At 34.2% G+C, this 25,632-nt stretch overlaps 3 protein-coding genes across 3 annotated transcripts in view; 1 reads left to right on the top strand and 2 right to left on the bottom strand.

Annotated features, from left to right (window-relative positions):
* LOC144574619 (putative galactinol--sucrose galactosyltransferase 2) overlaps nucleotides 1-25,632 on the top strand; it is a 61,659-nt gene that overhangs the window by 23,793 nt on the left and 12,234 nt on the right. The gene's annotated exons all lie outside the window — the stretch shown is intronic.
* On the bottom strand, nucleotides 10,712-15,718 carry DGL1 (dolichyl-diphosphooligosaccharide-protein glycosyltransferase 48kDa subunit family protein). Its single transcript, XM_078324633.1, has 13 exons — nucleotides 15,260-15,718; nucleotides 15,007-15,143; nucleotides 14,760-14,885; nucleotides 13,853-13,906; nucleotides 13,661-13,774; nucleotides 12,908-12,963; nucleotides 12,738-12,779; nucleotides 12,545-12,620; nucleotides 12,237-12,308; nucleotides 12,017-12,142; nucleotides 11,415-11,519; nucleotides 11,233-11,316; nucleotides 10,712-11,101 (listed from the first exon to the last, which is right to left on the bottom strand). The coding sequence occupies exons 1-13, from the start codon at nucleotides 15,543-15,545 to the stop codon at nucleotides 11,054-11,056; spliced, it is 1,326 nt and encodes a 441-aa protein (XP_078180759.1). The 5' UTR covers nucleotides 15,546-15,718; the 3' UTR covers nucleotides 10,712-11,053.
* Nucleotides 18,437-24,464, bottom strand: LOC144574962 (exocyst complex component EXO84C-like). The gene is made up of 7 exons (XM_078325075.1): nucleotides 24,121-24,464; nucleotides 23,371-23,465; nucleotides 22,167-23,157; nucleotides 21,361-21,873; nucleotides 20,527-20,715; nucleotides 19,427-19,563; nucleotides 18,437-18,816 (listed from the first exon to the last, which is right to left on the bottom strand). The coding sequence occupies exons 1-7, from the start codon at nucleotides 24,358-24,360 to the stop codon at nucleotides 18,570-18,572; spliced, it is 2,412 nt and encodes an 803-aa protein (XP_078181201.1). The 5' UTR covers nucleotides 24,361-24,464; the 3' UTR covers nucleotides 18,437-18,569.

The following is a 25,632-nucleotide window of genomic DNA, read 5'->3' as shown; positions in this document are numbered from 1 at the left end:
TAATAGGGCATAAACAACCCTAATAAAACACTCCAATTGAAAGTGTTTAGAGCACTCTAGTAGTGACAATTGTATAGCAAGATAATAGGGCATTTACAACCCTAAAACAACACTCCAATTGAAGGTGTTTGGAGCACTCTTGTAGTGTCTCTAAATGGCAAGAGAATAGGGCATTTATAACCCAAATAAAACACTTCAACTGAAGATGTTTGGCTTACTCCAGCAGTGTCTTCAGATGGCAAGATAATAGGGCATTTACAACCTTAAAACAACACTGGAATTGAAGGTGTTTGGAGCACTCTAGTAGTGACTCTATATAGCAGGATAATAGGGAATTTACAACCCTAAAACAACACTCCAATTGAAGGTGTTTGGAGCACTCTGGAACTATCTCTATATAGCAAGATAATAGCACATGTACGACCTTAACACAACACTCCAATTGAAGGTGTTTGGAGCACTCTAGCTTTGTCTCAAGATGACAAGATAATAAGGCATTTACAACCCTAATTTAAAAGACCAATTGAAGGTGTTTGGAACACTCTAGTAGTGACACATGTATAGCAAGATAATAGAGCATTTACAACCCTAATATAACACTCCAATTGAAGGTGTTTGGAGCACTCTAGTAGTGACTCTATATAGCAAGAGAATAGGGGATTTACCGCCCTAATACAACACTTCAATTGAAGGTGTTTGGAGCATTCTAGTAGTGTCTCTAAATGGCAAGATAATAGAGTATATACAACAGTAATACAACACTCCAATTGAAGGTGTTTGAGTGCTCTTGTAATGTCTCCAGATGGCTAGATAATAGGCTATTTACAATCCTAAAACAACACTCCAATTGAAGGTGTTTGGAGCACTCTATAAGTGTATCTATATGGCAAGATAATAGGTCATTTACAACCCTAATAAAACACTCCAATTGAAAGTGTTCAGAGCACTCTAGTAGTGACAATTGTACAGCAAGATAATAGGGCATTTTCAACCCTAAAACAACACTCCAATTGAAGGTGTTTGGAGCACTCTTGTAGTGTCTCTAAATGACAAGATAATAGGGCATTTATAACCCAAATAAAACACTTCAATTGAAGATGTTTGGCGCACTCCAGCAGTGTTTTCAGATGGCAAGATACATTTACAACCTTAAAACAACACTCCAATTGAAGGTGTTTGGAGGACTCAAGTAGTGACTCTATATAGCAGGATAATAGGGCATTTACAACATGAAAAAAACACTCCAATTGAAGGTGTTTGGAGCACTCTAGAAGTGTCTCTATATTGCAAGATAATAGGGCATTTACAACCTAAAACAACACTCCAATTGAAGGTGTTTGGAGCAGTTTAGTAGTGATTCTATCTAGCAAGATAAAAGAGCATATACAACCCTAATACAAGACTCCAAATGAAGGTGTTTGAGCACTCTAGTAATGTCTCCAGATGGCAATATAATAGGGCATTTACAACCCTAATACAACTCTCCAATTGAAGGTGTTTGGAGCACTCTAGTAGTGTCTCAAGATGGCAAGATAATAGAGCATTTACAACCCTAATTTAAAACTCCAATTGAAGGTGTTTGGAACACTCTAGTAGTGACTCTTGTATAGCAAGATAATAGAGCATTTACAATCCTAATATACCACTCCAATTGAAGGTGTTTGGGGCACTCTAGTAGTGACTCTTGTATAGCAAGATAATAGAGCATTTACAACCCCAATACAACATTCCAATTGAAGGCATTTGGAGCACTCTAGTAATGTCTCCATGTGGCAACATCAAAGAGCATTTACAACCCTAAAACAACACTCCAATTGAATGTATTGGGAGCACTCTAATAGTGACTCTATATAGTTGGATAATAGGGCATTTACAACCCTAAAACAACACTCCAATTGAAGGTGTTTGGAGCACTCTAGAAGTGTCTCTATATTGCAAGATAATTGGGCATTTACAACCCTAATACAACACTCCAATTGAAGGTGTTTGAAGGACTCTAGTAATGAATTTATATAGCAAGATAATAGAGCAGTTACAACCCGAATACAACACTCCAATTGAAGGTCTTTGAAGCACTCCAGTAATGTCTCCATATGGCTAGATAATAAGGCATTTACAACCCTAAAACAAAACTCCAATTGATGGTGTTGGGAGCTCTCTAGTAGTGTCTCTTGTTGGCAATATAATAGAGCATTTACAACCCTAACACAACACTCTAATGGAAGGTGTTTGGAGCACTCTCGAAATGCATATATATGGCACGATAATAGGGCATTTACAACCCTAAAACAACACTCCCATTGAAGGTGTTTGGAGCACTCTAGTAGTGACTCTTGTATAGCAAGATAATAGAGCATTTACAACCCAAATTGAATCCTCCAATTGAAGTTGTTTGGAGCACTCTTGTAGTGTCTCTAAATGGCAAGATAATAGGGCATTTATAACCCAAATAAAACACGTCAATTGAAGATGTTTGGCGCACACCAGCTGTGTTTTCAGAAGGCAAGATAATAGGGCATTTACAACCCTAATACAACACTCCAATTGAAGGTGTTTGGAGCACCCTAGTAGGGTCTCCAGATGTTAAAATAATAGGGTATTTACAACACTAATACAACACTCCAATTGAAGGTGTTTGGAACACTCTAGAAGTGTCTCTATATGGCAAGATAATAGAGCATTTTTTACCCTAATACAACACTCCAACTAAAGGTGTTTGGAGCACTCTAATAGTGTCTCAAGATGGCAAGATAATAGGGCTTTGAAAACCCTAATACAACACTCCAATTTAAGGTGTTTGGAGCACTATAGAAGTGCATCTTTATGGCAAGATAATAGGGCATTCTCAACCCTAATACAACACTACAATTGAAGGTGTTTGTAGCACTCTAGTAGTGACTCTATATAGCATGACAATAGGGCATTTACAACCTGAAAAAAACACTCCAATTGAAGGTGTTTGGAGCACTCTAGAAGTGTCTCTATATTGAAAGATAATGGGGCATTTACAACCTAAAACAACACTCCAATGGAAGGTGTTTGGAGCACTTTAGTAGTGATTCTATCTAGCAAGATAAAAGAGCATATACAACCCTAATACAAGACTCCAAATGAAGGTGTTTGAGCACTCTAGTAATGTCTCCAGATGGCAATATAATAGGGCATTTACAACCCTAATACAACTCTCCAATTGAAGGTGTTTGGAGCACTCTAGTAGTGTCTCAAGATAGCAAGATAATAGAGCATTTATAACCCTAATTTAAAACTCCAATTGAAGGTGTTTGGAACACTCTAGTAGTGACTCTTGTATAGCAAGATAATAGAGCATTTACAATCCTAATATACCACTCCAATTGAAGGTGTTTGGGGCACTCTAGTAGTGACTCTTGTATAGCAAGATAATAGAGCATTTACAACCCCAATACAACATTCCAATTGAAGGCGTTTGGACCGCTCTAGTAATGTCTCCATGTGGCAACATCAAAGAGCATTTACAACCCTAAAACAACACTCCAATTGAATGTGTTGGGAGCACTCTAATAGTGACTCTATATAGTTGGATAATAGGGCATTTACAACCCTAAAACAACACTCCAATTGAAGGTGTTTGGAGCACTCTAGAAGTGTCTCTATATTGCAAGATAATAGGACATTTACAACCCTAATACAACACTCCAATTGAAGGTGTTTGGAGGACTCTAGTAATGTCTCCACCAGATAGCAAGATAATAGGGTATTTACAACACTAAAACAACACTCCAATTGAAGATGTTTGGAGCAGTCTAGTAGTGTCTCAAGATGGCAACATAATAGGGCATTTACAACCCTAATACAACACTCCAATTGAAGGTATTTGGAGCACTCTAGAAGTGTATCTACATGGCAAGATAATAGGGCATTTACAACTCTAATACTACACTCCAATTGAAGTTGTTTGGAGCACTCTATGAATGAATAGCAAAATGATAGAGCATTTACAACCTAATACAACACTCCAATTTAAGATGTTTGCAGCACTCTAGAAATGTCTCCACATGACAAGATAATAGGGCATTTACGGGCTAAAACAACATTCCAATTGAAGGTGTCTAGGGCACTCTAGAAGTGTCTCTTTATGGAAAGATAAGAGAGCATTTACAACACTAATACAACGCTCCAATTTAAGGTGTTGGGAGCACTCTAGTAGTGACTCCATATAGCAAGATAACAGGGCATTTACAACCCTAAAACAATACTCGAATTGAAAGTGTTTAGGGTACTAGTAGTGACACTATATAGCAAGATAATAAGGCATTTACAAACAACACTTTAATTGAAGGTGCTTGGAGCACTATAGTAGTTCTCCACATAACAAGATAATAGTGCATTTACAACCATAATACAACACTCCAATTGAACGTGTTTGGAGCACTCTAGTAATGTCTCCATATGGCAACATAAAAGGGCATTTAAAACCCTAAAACAACACTCCAATTGAAGGTGTTGGGAGCACTCTAGAAGTAACTCTATATAGCAAGATAATAGGGCATTTACGACCCTAAAACAATACTTCAATTGAAGGTGTTTGGAGCACTCTAGTAGTGACTGTATAGCAAGATAATAGCACATTTACAACCCTAATACCATACTCCAATTGACGGTGCTTGGAGCACTATAGTAGTGTCTCCATATGACTAGATAATAAGGCATTTACAACCCTAATAAAACACTCCAATTGAAGGTGTTTGGAGTACTCTAGTAGTGTCTCCATATGACAAGATAATAAAGCATATACAACCCTAATAAAACACTTCAATTGAAGGTTTTGGAGCACTCTAGTAGTGACTCTATATAGCAAGATAATAGCGCAGTTACAATCCTAATACAACACTCAAATTGAGAATGTTTGGGGAACTCTACTAGTGTCTCCATGTGACAAGATAATAGGTCATTTACAACCCTAATAAAACACTCCAATTGAAGGTGTTTCGAGCACTCTAATAGTGACTCTATATAACAAGATAATAGGGCAATTACAACTCTAATACAACACTCCAATTGAGAGTGTTTGGAGCACTCTAGTAGTGTCTTCATATGACAACATAATAGAGTATTTACAACCCTAATACAACACTCCAACTGAAGGTTTTTGGAGCACTCTAGTAATGTCTCCAGATGGCAAGATAATATAGCATTTACAACCCTAATACAACACTCTAATTAAAGGTGTTTGGAACATTCTAGTAGTGTCTCAAGATGGCAAGATAATTGGGAATTGACAAACCCAAATACAACACTCTAATTGAAGATGCTTGGATCACTCTAGAAGAGTTTTTATATGGCAAGATAATATGGCATTTACAACCCTAAAACAACGCTCCAATTGAAGGTGTTTGGAGCACTCTAGTAGTGACTCTATATAGCAATATAATAAGACATTTACATCCCTAATACAACACTCCTATTGAAGGTGCTTGGAGCACTATAGTAGTTCTCCGTATAACAAGATAATGGGGAACTTACAACCCTAATACAACACTCCAATTGAAGGTGTTTGGAGCACTCTAGTAGTGTCTCCAGATGGCAAGATAATAGGGCATTTACAACCTTAATTTAACACTCCAATTGAAGGTGTTTGGAGCACTCTAGTAGTGACTCTATATAGCAAGATAATAGGGCATTTACAACCCTAATACAGCACTCCAATTGAAGGTGTTTGGAGCACCCTAGTGTCTCCAGATGGCAAAATAATAGGGTATTTACAACACTAAATACAACACTCCAATTGAAGGTGTTTGGAACACTCTAGAAGTGTCTCTATATGGTAAGATAATAGAGCATATTTTACCCTAGTACAACACTCCAACGGTATTTACAACACTAATACAACACTCCAATTGAAGGTGTTTGGAACACTCTAGAAGTGTCTCTATATGGTAAGATAATAGAGCATATTTTACCCTAATACAACACTCCAACTAAAGGTGTTTAGAGCACTCTATAAGTGGCTCTATATGGCAAAATAATATGGCATTTACAACCCTAATACAACAGTCCTATTGAAGGTGTTTGGAGAAATCTAGTAGTGACTCTATATAGCAAGATGATAAAGCATTTACAACTCTAAAACAACACTCCAATTAAAGGTGTTTGGAGTACTCTAGTAGTGACTCTGTATAGCAAGATAATAAGACATTCACAACCCTAATACAACACTCCAATTTTATAAGTTGTTTTATATATTCATTTTCTCATTATTTTTTTAATCGCTTGACTTTGTAGCAGATAAATTTGAAACTTTCAAAAAGTTTCATGTACATACATCATTAATGATTTCAATAGTTTAAATTCGTTGTTTGAAACCGATTCGACATAATTTTTGAGTTGTGCTCACTAAAATCTCTTAGTGAGCACATCACACCCTAGCTATGCTCTTGAAATTGGGTCCTCTTGTCTGTGGACTGTAATTCTGTAAACCCAATAAAATGAAAATAGTGCTCTTTTACGTATTAACATGAGAACAATCATAAAATATCCTGTTGAGATTTGCTGCATGCATCATGGTTTATCCGATTTTTCATTTTTTTTTTGTTACACTTAGGAGCACGGGCCTGTTCGGGAGAACAATTTTAAATCATTGTGGAATTGAATTGAAAGTTCAAATTGAGGTCGAACTTTTACAGTTGAAGTATTTATTATGGAAGCGTCTAATTGTCCACAGCTTTGACTTGCGCGAATACTGTAAAATTACTTCTACATGTTGTATAATTATACAATATATCACATAAAAAATATCAGTTAATTACAAAACATCCAGCAACTATTTGAAGTAGTCCCATGATAGTTAGAAAAAGATTGCAACTTGCACAACAGGACAAAATAAATGTACTTTCAAACTGTACTTTCGAAAATTACAGTTATAGGAAGTTATTGGCAGTTAGAGTTAGTTATTAACGGTTATTAGCGGTTATTGGCAGTTACAGTTAATTATTAGCGTCCGCACTGGGTTGAATCTTGTATACTGTAAAATTGAATCTTGTATACTGTAAAATGGAATCTTGTATACTGTAAAATTGAATCTTGTATACAGTAAAATTTTCAATTGAATCTTGTATACTGTAAAATTGAATCTTGTATACTGTAAAATTGAATCTTGTATACAGTAAAATTTTCAATTGAATCTTGTATACTATAAAAATTAAATCTTGTATACAGTAGAATTTTCAATTACAAGATGAATACTGTAAAATTACAAGATAAATACTGTGAAATTAACAAATCATCTTTTTCTTCCAAATTTTCACAAGATGAATACTGAAAAATGACAAGATGAATACTGTAAAATTAACAAGGCAATATTGTAAAATTAACAGATCAATACTTCATATCGCCTCTCTATCATCTATTTCCTCCAGATTTCTACAAGATGAATACAGTAAAATTAACAGATCAATACTCCATATCGCATCTCTGTCATCTCTTTCCTCCAGATTTTATTTGAAATGCTAGATCTGTTACTGCATACAACGAAAACAACAAATTCAATAGAAATAACTTACTGATTTTTTGAGTCACAAGGGTAAAAAATGACGAGATGTGGCAAAATTGACATTGGAAAAAATGTTAATCAAGTAGTGAAACTTGCCCTTCTGGTACCTTTCTCTCAACTTGTCAAATTCTACGAGGCGGCCAAATTACATGAGTTACCCTTCCTCGTATCAGACCCAAAGGAATCTGCAAACATAATTTCATGCTTGCAATTGTTTGGTCTATTTTATGCATCAATATGCAATACTGGTATCATAGTGTACTAGATATTTATAGGGTTCTTCATTTTGTTTTTTTGAGGAAAAGATTAAAAGTATTTCCTTTTCGGCCTTTTGTATGGGTTTTCTCTTACCAATGCATTTACTTGGTTTAATTGAGGCACATTTAAGTGCTACATAGCACCACCAGTTTGGGTTTGGGGAGGATAATTCAGTCATATCTATGCTAATAGCAGCACTCGTTGGGTCCTGTTCTGATAGGGATGCATTACAGGTGTCCAGGAAAAACAAAATTCTAGTATTGTACTAGAATGAACTGGTAGCAGGCTGATACTTTAGTATTAGGATGTACTGTCATCTGTACAAGAGTTGTACCAGTACATACTGGTACCTGAACCAATGAGGTATACAAGTACCACTTAAGGTCAGCACTACCGCAGCTTGACTTTTGTAGCAAATTAACTACATTTAAAACTAAACTTATTATGTCTCACTATTTTCAAGTACCCGAGAAGAGAAATGGAGAACATGAAACAAAGATGTACCGGGCCATAAGATTGTGAATCCAAGCTGACACCTAAGTTATCACCTTCAACCCAACAATGGCCCACTGGAACTTTCAGTACCTCTGCCTTATCAGGTACTCGGATCCAGTCACTCGGTAAACCAATAATTCTCTCAATCACATTTCTCCTGTGATCATGAAGAGATCTGAAAAAATTTTAAGAGACAGGTTAGCCATCGTTCAGCTAGATCCTTCAAACTAACAACCATACATAATTCTCGGTTCAGAAGGTGAAAAATTATGCCATGAATAAAATTCATAGCACGGTCAACAACACATTTGTTCGTGACCATGTCATATTTGTTCTCATAATTTTTCTTATTCTTTCCAGTTGCTGCAAAACAAAACATCAAATAAGTGGTTAGCAAGTTTGTTAATACTGTTAAACAATTCAATTGAATACTGTGAAATTATTGATGAATGATGCAAAATCAGTTATACATGCATTAACATTGGCTCTAAATTAATTTCAATGCAATAATTTTGTAAAAGAAAATGTATGAAAAAATTATCAAATTGACACTGTGAAACATAAACATGTATACTGTCAAATTACTAATGTATTTATTAAAACAAGTGTCAAATAATTAACATATAAAAAAAGAAATGAATGATGTAAAAATAAATAATGAATGAAGTAAAATTGGCTCCGAAGTAATTGCTATGAAATAAATTTGTATAATACATTATGAAACAACATCAAACATATACTGTGAAACATACACATGTATACTGTCAAATTGCTAATGCAATTATTAAAACAAGTGTCAAAAAATAAAAAAATAAGTACTTTCAAAACAAGTTTATCAATACTGTGAAATTACTATTGAATGATATAAAAAACATTTAATAATCTTAAATAACAAATAAATTTACCCTTTCCTTCTTGTTTATCAGAATCACTATCACCCTCTTGAACCTTACCCTTTCCTTTCCTCCTCCTTTTAACTTCTTCTGAAAAGTAATTTCATACAATACTGTAAAATATCTAACTCATTATAGTAAAATGTTATTATAAAACTTCAAAAAAAAATGAATAATAATAACCTTCTGGAACTTCCACATCTTGACTGACATTTTTTGCAGATTTACCCTTTCCTTTCTCATTTTTCTTCAAATCACCTGAGAAAAAAAAATTAGTGTTAAAAAATAACAAATGTATGAATTTTAATACAATTTCTGCAAATCTGGTGATGCGCGAGTTGCTATAGTCTTTGAATCTGAGAAACAAAATTACATCAAAACATTAGAACAAAATCACTTTCATCAACTAAACAATAAGAATAAATTAGTAAATTAAATACTGTAAATATAACATATAAACTCTTTAAAATAACAAAATCAAATATTACAGTAACTAACTGATAAAAAATTACTGCATTAAGTAAATCTGACTATTTAAAACTATAAAAATCAAATCGAAACTTGTAAACAACAACAACACTCATTTGAATAAATTACTTCATCAATTCTTCATAAATAACTTAGAAATCACAAACTCTCAAATTTGAGTGACAAATTGGTAACCTATCAGTATATGCACTAAATCTGACAAATTAAAAGATCAAAATAGCAAATCTAAACTGAAAACTCACAAAATCGTAACATTTCAGAAAGAAATTGTTCAAAATATCCCAAATGTGTTGAAAATAAGGAGAATAAGAGTAACCTTGAGTAATTTTCTTCATTTTTCTTCAAAAGGATTCGAAATCACACTCAGTTGATCCACCGATTGAGCGATGAAACGGTTGCCCGATAAAACAATGGCGTAGAGATAAGTAGTTCGGCGAGAAACAGTGAAACAACGGCGTGGATATTAGTCGATCGCTGAGAAAAAGCTATTTCGTCGAAAAACGGAGAAGAAATAGCGAGGATTTTGAAAACCTAGGTTCGATCGGCGAGAGAGAGAAAGAGAGAGAGAGAAGATAGAAAGACTAATGGGACTAGTCGGTAAAGTGTAGTGAGAGAATGAGCTTTTAGTCGAAAATGACAGAATCGGAAATGAAATTCAAAAAAAGGAAGATACGGATCGCACGATGACCTGTTTAAATAGGTCCGTTAGAAAGTGGGGACCGTCGGAAGTTAAAAGACAGTTGAACCCGGTATTGGATAAGGCAGTGAACAGATGGTGGACAAAATCTGGTGGATGAAAACCTTTTCTCATTTATTATAGATGGAATATGCTTATGAGAGAATAGAATTGCGGAATTTAACTCTTTTTCTAACAAGTGAAACATGTTCGATGTCACTCAATTCTCTGTTTCATCATTATTCAATCATTTGTGGAAGATATTTCTTATTTTCTATCCAAATTATCCATAGATTCTAGCAAAAGAGTGTGCAGCGCTGTTTTAACTCTATCCTGTCAAAATCTTCACCCCATACATACCAAAATATCAAATAGAGAAAACAAATAGTACTCTGACTGATCTCTTATGAATTGATAAATTACTCCATAATATAATCCCTGCTCACTAAGGAATTTCTATAAACTTCAACAAATGGTTTGTTCTAAAAGGGAGCAAAGTCTTCCTAACTAACTACACCAGAACCACATCGTCAAATATAGAAATATTAGGCTTGGTGGCACAAAAATTCTGCTTAAATTAAGAAAAGGAAAGAAAAATGAACCATGAGAGTTCTATAAATGTCATTTCATAGACCTAAGGGTCCGAAAACAAAATTGAAGCACAGCTTATAATCTTGAACTGTAGAGTAGAGCCCCACTCAAACCAGTAGAGCATTACTTGTGATACAAATACACTATGGAGAATATAAAGAATGCTGCCATCTGCAATCCAAATAGTAATTTCATAGTCAATAACCGCTTATAGTATAGTATTGCTTCATAATGTTCATATAAAACAACAAAAAATAAATTTCCCCATAGGCAAAAGATAAAAACAGAACGAGTAGACTCACCGTTGAGAAAGATGCTGTATAATACGGGAAGGCAGCAGGTATGAACCTCTCATACTCATTGTGTTTGAATGGCCGCACTGGAATCTGCAATATTAAAACGCAAGATTAGAAAGTTTGTCCCATGTGATATGAAAGAAAATCAATCAAAATACCCAGCCAACTTAAAAGGTACAAGTTTAAACCTGCTTTGCAAGAGAGACGCTAGTATATCCAAGTCTCTCATATTCGACCTTGAATTGAAACACCCCATATACATCCGGAACCTTGAAGGATGTTGAGTAAAGACCCTATGATTTGTCATCAAGATGAAAGTCAGTTTGAGCGCGTCGAGTAAATACGAGTGGAGTTCAAACACCTTGTCTTTCATGCCTCAATCGTGCCTCACATCCTTATCTCCATTTTCAATGAGCAAACAGTATATCCGAACAAACATTATCTCCATATTAACACATGCTTGAAGACAAATTTGTATTTTTTTTTTTTTACTATTTTTTTTAGATAGGTAAAAAGTCATTGACTTTGAAAAAATGATTTTGTACCTATCTTAAAAAAATATAAAATTTGGTCCCTAAGCACATTTTAATGTGGAGATCATGTTGAGTGGTTCGGATCGACTGTTTTGACTTTGAAAACGGATAAGGATGTGAGGCATGAATGAGTATGAAAGACATGAGGCATTTGAACCCTGCTCAGTAAAGATTCCGATGCGTTATCAAGATATAAGTTAGCACAAGCAGCTCTTTTTTTTCTTTATTACAATGGTAAAGTTAAGATAAAAGCAGACCTTTTTGTTAGTTGACATGGTCTTCAACACATAAGGGCTCATCATAAAGAATTGAAGTTGAACATCATCTGCTACATACGGCTCCCAACTTTTTCCAGACCATTCATAGATTTCAACAGAGTATTCCTTAAATGAAACATAACCATTGAATGAATCAAATAAACAATAGCCTCAATATCAGGTTTGTTACTTTGAAGCCTAAGAGAAGCTAGGTAGTTACCAAGTCATCATTTACGCGGTACATGCCAGGTTCAGTCGTTTCTCCTACTTTGTTGTGCTTGACATTAATGGCCTGGATCATACAGCATATAATCATTATAAGCACCGCAACTTGGATATGAAATGTGTAAGCTTCAAAATAAAACGACAGAGAAAACTTTATGGCCCCAGTCTCTCTCTAATTATCGTTTTTATAGAAAATTTAGCTCTTATGCTATCATTTAAATAATAACAGAATTTGCACCAAGAAACAATGGGTTGGGTAACAACAATGTCAAATAATATAATTATAGTTTTTAATCAATTCACCTTTAGATGACCCCTTTCATGGAAAACCCATTTCGCCACTTCAGTCACAAATTGCTCGTTGCCAGATTTTTCATACCTGTTGTATTTCGCCATAAAAAACTTCAGATGCAAAATATAGGACATACCAAGTTTAATCAGACTAGTTAGACAGCCAAGTAAAGGTATTTAAATAATTAAAATGGACTATGCTTACAAATTGTCGCTTCCAGCCTTCTGTACACTTGATCTTAAAAATCTGGTTCAGGGAATAGGGGAAATAAGCAAAGAAGAGATTCATCATTAGAAAGTCAATAATAAACATGAATCCTATAAAAGTAAACAAAAGATAAGAATCAATATTCAACGTAAAACATTATAATACACCTGTTGCTAAACATTTCTAGTGATCCAGATATCAGCACACGTGCATGATTCCTAGCCTATATGGAAGGAAAAATCTAGTTAATTCATGTTTCCATCACATGAAGAACAGCGAACCAAGCATATAAAACTCAAACATGATAAATAACTCCAACAATAAAATCTTAAGCTTAGTATGGACACATAACAACAAGAGAAACTTCAATGCCAAAAAATGGTAGAATTATAGAATTGACACATTATACACACCAGTCTCAGGTATAAGCTATAAGATATAATGGTAATTGTACCATGCACATTTTCATCATCTTTTTTCTATTTTGCTTCCTTTTTAAGATTGCTTTTCATTAATTTAGCCCTCTCCATTTGTCTGAGGTACTTTTAGGCCTGCCTAACCCAACAAAGTCTATAAGCATAACTACTACAAAACAACACATAACCACACCCATTCCGTAACAGTTTTAGACGTTTTTTTTTATAAAAAACAGTTGGTGCATATCCTTTGTGTCATATTGGTAAATAAGTCGAACTAATTTCTAACAGTTCCTAAGGAAAAAAAAAATACTTAGTAGAGCTTCAACTAGATACATTAATGGTTCAAATAGCAGAACCGTTACAAGAGATTGGGCATTTCATAACGGTTCAACAATTTGAACTGTTAGAATGGCAACGGATACATCTTATAACGGTTCTGTAGTAGTACACCTTGGAACTGACCCAATTGTAGGGACAAATAAAATATAATTGATTCATTACCTGCATTAAAGAGACAAGAGAGATAGCAGAGCCAGTGAGAGGAGGAGGGCTTGACAACTTTGACCTCGGATTGGCTGAGTATGCTGAAGGGGAGGCAGTGAGAGCTTTCAATACCTGTCAAAAGAGTGCATCTGAAATGAAGCGATAGAAAGAAATTGATAAAGAGGGAAATTATAACAAAAGAGGTCTTACCAGAGTATTAGCAGGATTAACTGAATGTCCAATTCCTCGGAAGAGGATTGGTGCCTGTGGATTTTGTAAGACCAGTAATCAGAAAAAGGTATGTTGTGCAACTTACTAAACACAAAAATTTCAAATGAAATAAAATTAAATTAAATTCTCTGATATGATATAGGTCCGACCAGATATCTCATCTTTGCAAATTAGATTGATTAACATCAGACATAAAACGCACAAAAAGAGTTCTTTTTTGGAATTAATCCGACAAATTATTGAATCTGCGAGTAATATTTAACATTTATACTTCTGCAACTAACATAAGATATTTGTGAAGGCCAAAGGACACCTAGCTATCAGGTTAGTGCATGTAAGTATAACCATTGTCAAATTTTCATTAAAACTTCATCAATTTTGTTATTTCCTAAGTAACTTCCAGCAGAGGAGAATTATGCAGTCAGATCAAGTCTCAAGTCTATATGAACTAGTTTAGAAGTATATAAAATAATTGGAACCAATTTAATTATCATTTGGTAAATTCACCATAGGTTCTATTAGAGATAACTTACCAGTATGTTAGATTCAGAGAGTTTGTTAGAATCAGAGGCTTACCAGTTGGTTGGCAATATTGTATAGGAATTATTGACTGGTCAAAGCAATTAGTTAGCATACTTAATTGCTAACCGACTGGTAAGCCTCTGATTCTAACAAACTCTCTGATTCTAACATACTGGTAAGCTATTTCTAATAGGTTCCCACACTAAAGGTTTAATTGCAAACAACAAACATTGGATGATCTCTGCCCATAATGTGAAAAGATCTCAGTAGAATTTAAAAAAAAATGATGTTGATAATAATTAAAAATAATAACAGAAGTAAACTCCATAAAAGGGGCACAAATATTGTTTAGTAAAGATTTGACCTCAATAGCTTTGTCGCCAAAAATAACACTCGACTTAATAAAGTTATCACTAGCAATGAGAGTGTGATCCCCTTCGGTATCAGAGACCGCATAGCTGAGATGGTCTATTACCACAGCTTCAGAATCCTGCCACAAGCAAAGAAATCAACTCAATACATAAAAATAAAACAGGGAAGACATGAGATGAAACAACTTAACACAACAAAATCATAGCAAAAAGATATTGAAAAAACTTAATCTTTATTACCTCGTCAAAATCAGCCCCGCAGTCAGTGGCAATTCCACGGATCAAATCGGATGCAGATGAATCAACCGCTAATATCAGGTCATGTCCCGCATCAACAAATTCAAGAACCTTATTCTGATCCAACGATCCGCCAAATCCTACAGAATTGCAAAACCCAAATTTAGATCAGCAACAAAATCCTGGATCGATTTTCACAATGAACTAAAATCAGATCGAATAGAGTCCCAGACAGATAGAGGTATCAGTAACATACGAGAAACTGAAGGAGCGAATAGAATGAGGCCATCGTAGAGGGATTGGCCATAACGCTGGAGAGAAAGGGAGGAATCATCGGCAAGTTTGAACTCGAGCTGATAGCCACGCGAGATCAGGGAGTTGAAGAAAATTGAATGGGAAGAGCGCAGAGCTAGATCGTCGAGCAGCACGAGGAGTCGACGAGCGGTGGGGTTCTCGCCGGAAAAGGAGAAGGCAGGGAGCGGGGAGAGGATGAGGTTGATCAATGCGAAGAGGAGGAGGAAGGATGGTCGTTGCTTCGCCATTGACGCAGCTCGATAGGGTTTTGGGCTTTGGATCTCAACTGGCGCGATCCTGGAAGTGAGAACAAAGAGGACGACGAGAGGCTGAGAGAGAGGGGAGACTCCGAAGGCAGTTTGATTGTCTGAAATTTAGACAATTGCACATAGTTGGAATTCATAACTGGGCTGCTCTTTTTCTCCGAGCAAATTTGGGTTTCAGTGGGCCGAACTTGAAACTTCAGCTACTTTTCTGAATAGCTTTTCAGTATTTGAAAAAAAAAAATATATATATATGCATTTACAGTTACACAGAAGATTCATTTTGTTATCTTCATTTCTTTTGAACATAAGAAATAACCACAAAAAATAATTCAAAGGACATGATGCTATCAACCATAACAGTCCCAAACCAAAAAAAAAAATTATTAGAGTAGTTCGAATACCTTTTCGATCATATTCTTTACAATTTCATATCTGAGTGTTTTTTTTTTTTTTTTTCTGATAACTTCACTCAAATTTTATCAGTTGTTTAATTAATTTAGATTAGATGAGTTATAAAAAAAAAAGGACATGATAAGCCGTCATTATTTCACTCCTTACATTCTTTCCTTAGTTCTCCTTCTCCATACTTCTCAAAATACATGCTTAAATTAATATTGTGCATTATTTGACTATTGCTAACTGCACATTGCTTATTCCGTAATGCAGACTTGCAGAGTATATATGAAGCAACTATTGATAGTTGTTATACATCTTTTACCAAATTAAAACATGTTTTTAGAACTGCCATAATTTTTCGAACTTTATAATCCAAACCTTCAAAACACACATTTGGCTATTTCATAATGCAAACTTAATTATTGTGTAATACATATTAGCTATTTTATCCGAATTCAAATGTAATATGTTAGATTTATTTTTTAATATGTTAGATTTTATTTTTTTAATTTTGGTTTTATTTTTAATAGGTTAAATAATAAGATTATATATTTTTTAAAATATGTTAAGTAATTTACATTTAGTTTTTTATATAGGTATAAAAAATGTCATCGCATCGCGATTCGGTGCAAGACGACATCGCGAGAATGTCAGCCGATCTTTTTGGCCCCGAAATGCCACCACAAAATTATTCACAAAATTATCTTGATAGTTCCTCCCAAATGCCACCACCTAATTATCCACAATTTTTTTTTGAGAGACTTGTGTGATTGAAAGATTGGATTGATGCTGAAGAGCACAATCAACATCGAGATCAACGAGAATCATCATCCGGAGTCGACACTGAAGAAAGCGGTACCGTGCCGCGGCCCGGGGCTAATTCGGATTCAGACGGTGTGGAAGAGAGTAAACAATGGTATATGAATTCAAACTTCTAGATAGGTAGTGTCGGTATAAATTTCTATCCTTTTTTAATCTTTATGGTTATTTTTTAAATTATAATTTTTAAACATTTCAATTAGTTTAAAAATTATTCATTGTAAAGAATAATTACTAACAAAAAAAAAGTTAGAACTCCGCCTATATTATTTTACATAGCCGGTTCTAAGCCCAAAAAAAAGGAGGGTAACTTTTATTTAATCTATTGTTTTAAAATAATTCATAATTATTTTTAAAGTAATTGATTTAATAAATTTTTTATTTATATTTTTTTGTTTTAAAGTAATTGATTTAAGATATTTTTTATTTATATTTTATTTAACCTATTAAAAATAAATAAACGTTTAGAAAATATATTATTAATTTAAAATTAATGTTTAGAAAATATATTATCAATTTAAAATATAAACTAAAAATTTCGAGATATAAATAAATTATGAAACTATATAATTAGAATGAGAATTTGAAAATAAAATAAAATGACTCGTGTAAAGAAATAAATAAATAGATTTGTACTTAGCCGAATAAATATACAAATTTTCGCACGAATAATCTTTATATATAAGTTACAAATTTTATTTATTTAGGAATTATAAAGATGTGACTTGATAATTTTATGTATATATATACACTATTTGATATTGAACTATTCAGATTTTAAAAGTCGAATTATAAACACGTAATAATATTCGTATGACATTGTAAAAAAAAATAAAGAAAAAAAAACCGGACCGGACCGCCCCTACCCGGCCTGCCCGGCCCCAGAACCCAAGACGGGTATGGGTATAAAACAGGTAGGGTAGAGTTTTTGAAAAAAAAAAACCCGTCTATCCGTACCCGTTCTACCCGAGTACCCATTATACCTGTACCCAATCTACCCGTTGTCCGCCACGGGTTTACCCGTGCCTGGCCCGGGGTACCCGGGAGCAAACCTCATTTCCAAGTGCCAAAGCTTTCTTAAATTACATTCTTAATTATGGGACAAAGTCTCATTCAAAAGCAGTCTTAAACCGTCCAATTTGATTTAAGATTTTCATCAACAGTTTTAGTCCAACAGTTTAGATTTTGCACGAATCTTAATACAAATTAGACGGTTAGGTCCAACATTGGATGTGATTTTCTCCAAAGCCAATTGGACAAAATCCAATTCCCTTAATTATTGCATGATGCGCACTTATTTGGAAGTTGGCCCAATATATGAATTTTGAATTTGAGATTCTATGAATTTGAAGTTCCTTGATTTTCTTCTCCCTACCAATTCAACACTTGCTCCCATGCAACGGGTACTTTCTTGAGAATATAGTGCTTCAATTTGGACTCGCAACGCTCTCCTGATAGTTTTGGTACATTATAAATCTTTTGAGACATTATTTTATTAATCTGAATCACCGACCTAACTATATTTCAGCAAAATTCATGTTACTTTAGTTCTTCTATAATTCTCAATTTTCCAAATTTCAGCTAAACTTTTGTATTACCCGTGATGTGTTAAAAACAGAAGAGAGAACTTTTCTTTATGCACATGAGCACATCCGAGGTACAGCAGAAACGATCTAATTAATTTTACAAATTTGATGATGTATACACACACTTTTCTTTTTACAAAAATAGAAACAATGTATCAGATAACAAATAAACGAAAAATTGAACAAAAAAAAAAATGTAATCTGTTCAACACTCGTTGCTACTAAAGTAATTAGGGGTTTCAGCGCTGTTTAATGAGGCAAAAGAATCTACAGAATTAGATTCCAAATCTGACGAGCTTGATGACATGTAACCAGAGTCCGAAACCTTGTCATGCAAATTGATGTTGCGATCGTATGATCGAAACGACTTCCTTAAAACTGGTACAACCAGCAACAGCCTCCTTATTGCCGATTTTGCGGCATGAGAAAACCATTCATCTTCGTGAAGCACTCTTTAATATTTAACGGTATCAGTTATTGTTTAATGAAGACTATTCAACAAAGGTAATTACAGGGACTCTACCAGTAAACTTGATAAAGTTGGGAGAATTTCATGTACACGCCTCAAAAACCTCGAAATGACGTATCTCCCCCTCCAAAATTCATAATATCATATTGACCCCTCTAAATTTCAAAAACACACAAATATACTAATTTATAGCCTTTTATATTAAAACTAATTTAAAATTTATAAAATATCTAGTTTACGCTTTATTAAAAAAAATATGTAGCTTGTTTTAGAGAAATGTTTAGACAGGGCAAATACATAGCTTATGAATATATGTAGCTGAACTGACAACCACAATAATTGGCCGGTTATGAATCTTAGAGCGGGGAATACGCAATTTTGAGGTTTTTGAGGGGCATACATGAAATCCCCCCCTATAAATTTTTTTTTCTTAAACTGATTTAGTAAGCTTTTTTGTGACATGATGATAGTATTAGATACATGTCAAATCCAGTTAAAGAATGATTGACCAATCCCAAGTACAATACTGGTCATTGCAAAAGATTATCAAAATTTCAGAACTGATGTTCTTTTTCTTTTCTTTTTTCATTTACCTTTGTGGATCAACACCTCTAGAAGCAAAGGCTCCAATTGCTCTAGTGACAATGGCTGACACAAGCTGATGGATCTTTCTAGAAGAGTACCCCACAAACATTGCAATCTCAATGACGAAGTGCATATCAAGAATAAACTGAAATAAGGGCACAATCAAATAATTATATCCCTGAAAAATTATAAATATAACTATGAAATGTTCAATATACATATTCCAGAAAAAACAAACTTGGCCCAGAAATGATACTGTGATAGAAATTTGGAACTCAAAGAGCAGTATTTTTGCATATAGAATTTCTTATTTATCTGCAGTCACAGCAACCATCCATGAGTTTTTTTTTTTTCGAAAGAGATAATTTCTTAACAACAGGGAATAAAACAATGAAATATTATTTTATTTTTATATTATTGGACCAAAAAAATTCCCTGTATCCCTAGGTGAAATAACTATTATGTTTATTTTTCCCCATTCAAGAAATTACCAGATGTAGAGTTACAAGGACACAAGACAAAAAAAGGGCAAACAAATACAAGCTATATATTATGATGCTGTTTGTGGTCTAGAAAAATAAAATCCTATTTGTACCCTTTCTTGTAAATTAAGTCCACAATGCTCATGTACTTCAGAAAGCCATAAACATCGGATGTGTTTGCAATACTGTATAGATACTTGAGTGAGGCTATGGTACTGTGCATATTACGGATCGGCTCATGCTATGGATTCACATCTCTATTTTCAAAGTTCAAATAATCGATCAGATAAAGATGATCTTCATATTAAAAAGTACTTGAAGAGCAAATTTGACATCTCTTATAACTTTTTTACTAATTTTTTTAGATAGTAGAAAATCACTTCTTTGAATGGTCCAGAATTTTCAAATCAAGTGATTTTCTACCTTTCTAAACAAATAGAGTACAATAATTCTAAAAATGTAAAATTGAGTCTGCAAGTACATTTACATTTGAAAATCATATTGAATGGTTCAGGTTGTCTGTTTGGACTTAAAAAACGGAGATATGAGTTCATAGCACGAGCCGTTGTGTAATATACATATTACCATATCCTCACTCAAAAAAAAAAAAAAATGGAAGAAGGTACCTGTTGCAATCCTACTTGATTGAATTGCAGAGATTTGTTTTCCATCAACTCCCAGAATTCCTGATCATTTGATAACCATGTCAACAAGGCTTCAATTATTCCTGAGAGTAGTGCTTTCTGTGCCTCTTCTCTCCCAATGAGCGCCTCATTGACTATGCTTGCAAGATTTTGCAACTTTGCAAATAGTGCCTACAATTCAAAAATAAGAATATAATTTTATGTTGCCCGATAAGCATCAAGAAATTATGCCTAGTGTAAATTTTTTTATGTTGAATTCATTTTTATGATTGAATGCCCAAAATTTTCTACTGATGCAGGTTCTGATAACCAGTAAATGATAAAAACTGGGAATTGAGTTACAGCGAACAGATAAAGTGGCCTATTTTATTTGGGCATTAGATACCAGGGATAACATGAATATATAAAAGAACACCTAATGCCATACCATAGTCGTAATGTGATTTGTATATGTTGGTCTTTGGCTTCATAATTCAAAAAGAGAGAAAAGTCTGATTAGGGTTTTTTTAAAAAAAAGCGGGAGGAGTGGTTCAGATCAACTGTTTCGACTTTTTTAGATAGGTACAAAATCACTGTTTTTGGATATTATGAAAACAATAATTTTGTAACTATCTAAAAAAAAAAAAGTAAAAGATTCCAAAAAATATAAAATTTGGTCTACAAACATTTTAATATGGAGATCGTGTTAAGCTGTTTGGACTTTGAAAACAAAGATAAGAATATAGGCATGATTGGGGCACAAAAACAATGTGGCATTTTAACCCTACTCAGTTTGAAGAAAAAAAGAGAAAAAGGAAACAATATAGAATAAAGGACCTGAAATGGCAATGATGGAAGCGGCTCTAAGTCTCCAATAAGATAATCACCTTCTAATTTCAAGTATGCATGTGCACTCAACTCTGCTTTTCCTTTGCGTAAATAAATCAAGCTCAAGACATGCTGCCGGCAAAAATGAACTCTAATCTTATCTAATGAATGATGGACGTGGCGCCTCCAGTTTCTATACTCTTTACTAATAGAGGCAAATTTTTCCATCCCGTCCTCTAGCTCTTTCAATTTCCCTTGAGATGACAACATTTTTGAAATGGCCATAGGCAGGAGATCATCGGCAATTGCTGAAATAGAACTCAACAGTGCTAGTTGCTGCCTTTCAGTTTCAGCCTTGAAATGTATCGGTTCTTTTGGGTAAATGATGGTGCCATCTTCAGAGAAAATCGGAATCGATTTGATCATTACATTCACATACTTATCAAATAATTGGTGTATTTTTCTCATGATAATTGGTCTAAAATGCAATATGGCCATCGGAGTTAGCTGGTCCAGAATATCCTGGAACAATGAAACAAAATTGCATTGAACATTGATATTTGCTTAGTTGGACCAACAAAAGAAGCAATTAATACTATCAGATCCAGAATTGCAATACTGCATTTTAGCAATCCTACAGTTGTGTAAACAAAAACAAAAATGACAAAAAAATCAGAAGTTAACATCAAACCAGTAGATTATTCATGCTCTAATTAAATGAATGAACCCCCAAAATAGAAAAATGATTGGCCCAAACTCATAGAAGAGAAGGTGTTCATTTCTGATAAAGTAACCATTAAATAAAGGAGACTTACTTTAATAATTGACATAAACTTCTTTACAATATTTGTCAGCAAAATATTTGTGAGTGCATCAGCAGAGAAATGCAATCCTATTGGCCAGGACTGATCCAAGGTACCACTTTCGCTCGAAAGATCAAGAACCATTCTCTTTGCTCTTCTGAAATTATCGCCAATTACCTCTTCAATGTACTGTCTCAATAGAAACAGTGCTAAATCTGACAATTTCAGACCTTTACTCTCCAAAATAGCACAGTAACTAAGGCTGGCATGAATACAAATGCAAGCCGAACAAAGTGCAGCTGTGGTTTCAAGCAAAGGAGCATTCTCTTTGACATGATTTACAAAATGCTCTATCTCCGACTCAGCCCATTTGACCAAAAGACTTGAACGAGGTTCTTTTTCTCCAAATAACATGTTAAATTCGTTTGCTGCCTTGGAAATTGTTGAGAAAACAAGTTGCGAAAGAGTGGCTGTGTATGTAATGGGAAGAACTGGACAGGATGGGAGAAAAAGGTCAATGTTTCTCTGGAGACGCAAAGCAAATACCTTCAAAAACAATTCTTGGGCTAAGGCTTCTCTGCCGAGTTTAATTAATGCTTCTAAAGCTTTCTTTAAATCTGAATATATAATGCATGGCTGATTGAAAATGGCAACTAGTTGCTCGATTAGCATGTCTTTTCTTTTACTAATTTCAAAGGAATTGATCTCACTTACTGCAACTGAATCCAAAAGCTTAGATAACGCTTCTTCGGTTCTGCGCTCTGCAATGAGCATATCTAAATTTTGTAAAAAGACTACTTGAGGATTGTCGCTATCGAGATTTAAGAGATTTTCTAAATCAGAATTTTCAAGGTCAACAATTTCTTCTCTGTAAATTTTTTCCCATGTATTTAGTTCACTAGTGATGCCACACGATAGATCTTGAACTAGGCTTTTGTGCACTGAACAGTTGCTCTTCAGTTCAACTACGACTTCATTCACTCTTTTAGCCTCATGAGAAAATCTACATTAATATAAGATTAAATATTTAATGTGCAGGTACTATCCGCCCAAATTTGTTCAAATAAAATATTTTACAGCACGTAAATTTAGCAAAAATAAGTCACATATGACATCCTCAATTATCTTAAATTGTAGAATCGATAACATATCGTGTCACATATGTTGAGAAACTTCTGAGAAGTAATTAAATAATTAAAAATCTATCTGATATTACCTTTGAAAAGCTTGGTAGCATGATCTGGTATTATAAAGCTGAGATACAGCCGCCTCTTTTAAATTCAGAAGCTCTGAACAAACTTCCCTCATCTCCTGTTATAAAAAGACATGTGAAGCAAAATCTCAAATCTGAACAACTACACTCAAAATAGGCATTTATAAAAACATTGTAGTATCTGAAAAAAGAGGAGGGTTTAGATGCCTCCATTTTTAGAGCTACAATAACTTAAATGTCAAAATAAAACCATTAGATATGATCTACATTGTTTTCTCTATGCACACACAAAAGACCATGACAATTCAATTTTGTTTTGATTTATATCAAGAGCTTGTAAAAAAAAACACCAACATGGATAAATTCTGGACATTAATTGTTAATCTTATGGATTCATATAAAATCAAAATTGAAAAGTGATAATTTTTAATGTGCAAGTAGAGAAAATAATATATATCACATCAAACAGTTTTATTTTGGCATACAGATTTTAGAAATTTTGTTAATAGAAAATTAAAAAGTGGAGACATGACGGGCACACAAAATGGAGAAACAATTACACCAAAATTGACTAAATGCAAAGGTGCAGCTGCTCAATTGACTGCACTATGAACTCAGTAACGAATCAAGAATTGCACCAGACAAATATGTGGGTACCAGCCCAGAGCGGTACCAGTAATACCGAACAGTACTACCCGGTACAGTCCAGGCGCCGTTACCAAGATACTTGGGAAGGATTGAGAGAAGAAGAACCTTCTCGGCACGCGATGAATATCTGGAAACTATGCTCGATTGAGGTGTGACGAACACCTCCTCCTCGTCCTCGTCCTCGTCCTCGTCCTCCTCCTCCTCCTCCTCCTCCTCCTCCTCCTCCTCATCATCTTCTTCTTCTTCTTCTTCTTCTTCTTCTTCTTCTTCATCTTCCTCCTCCTCCTCCTCCTCCTCCTCCTCCTCCTCTTCTCCTCCTTGGCTCAGATTTCTTTCAGCCTCCATTTTTCTTCCCCGACGTCTCTCTCGCTCGCTCGCTCTCTCTCTTTTGAAATATTGGCAGGCGCTGCCAATAGTATTCGTCTGACAAGTTCCATGAGAGAGATGTATAGCGTATAGGCGAGAGAGATGTATAGCGTATAGGCAAGAGGGAAAAGAGGTGGTCGCACAAGTCAACAAGAGCACGGTCAAACAAATCTGTTTTTCACTTTTTCTTCTTCTTCTTATTATTTTGGGTTAATTTTCTATATAACTTTTAAAAACTCTTTGATTTATTATTTACCATTCAAGTTTTCATTATATCTTATTTAACCTCCAACTCTCCTTTCTAATTTGTCATTTCAGTTATTTGGATTAAAATCAAGCAATGAATAATTTATTATTTTCAACTGTGCCCCTCTATTTCCAACTATGTTCCTTTTCAAATTTAAAAATTAATTCAAGACTGTACTCTAATGGCTCCTCGTTCAATTTTCTTTCAACTTCTAATATTAAAGAACTTCTCATTTAGTGTTTTGTAATTATTTAACTACATCATTCAAAGAGGTCTTGTCTCCCTCCCTAGATAAAATTTATTTGAAATTTCAATTCATATGATTACTTGTGAGCTAATCAATTTATTTGGTAACTCTAAACATGACATTCAAATTAGCTAGATTTAAACGACAAATGAAATACAAAATTAAAATTTCCATAGCTATGTGCAACAACTTGGAAGGTAACAGATTTTATATTACACTATAACTCAATTTTCTTTGGTTGTAATCAAAGTTTCTTTTCTTTCTTTTCTTTTTTTTTCGCTTCAAAAGCCCATAGGCCCTATACAAATAATACACAAAATCTATCACAGAGTATTGGAGTTTAAGCCTCAGTATCTAGATTATATGCATATAATTGTCCAGCCCAGTGATGGCATCAAATCAAATCTGCACAATCCAACGAAACTGCTCAGTTAGAACTTATCAGAGTACCCCAAAAGTAACTAGGATTTGGTACTCGGTATCATATTCGTTTGGCTTGAATGGAGTCTTGATCCGACTGTTTTGATTGTCCATTTTGAAAGATTTAGTTAAGGAATTAGAAAGTAGATAGAGAAATAAATGAGTAGTCCTTTGATATTAGAAGTTGAAAGAGAAATGAACAAGAAGCATAGTCGGAAATGAACAAGAAGCCATTAGAGTACACAGTTGGAGACAGAGAGGCATAGTCGGAAATAACAAATTATTTATTGTTTGATTTTAATCTAAACAACTCAGGAGGCAAATAGGAAATAATTGT

Source organism: Carex rostrata, chromosome 23, assembly GCF_964058835.1.
Source record: "Carex rostrata chromosome 23, lpCarRost1.2, whole genome shotgun sequence".
NCBI lineage: Eukaryota > Viridiplantae > Streptophyta > Magnoliopsida > Poales > Cyperaceae > Carex > Carex rostrata.
This window is presented reverse-complemented; position numbering and strand designations above follow the sequence as displayed.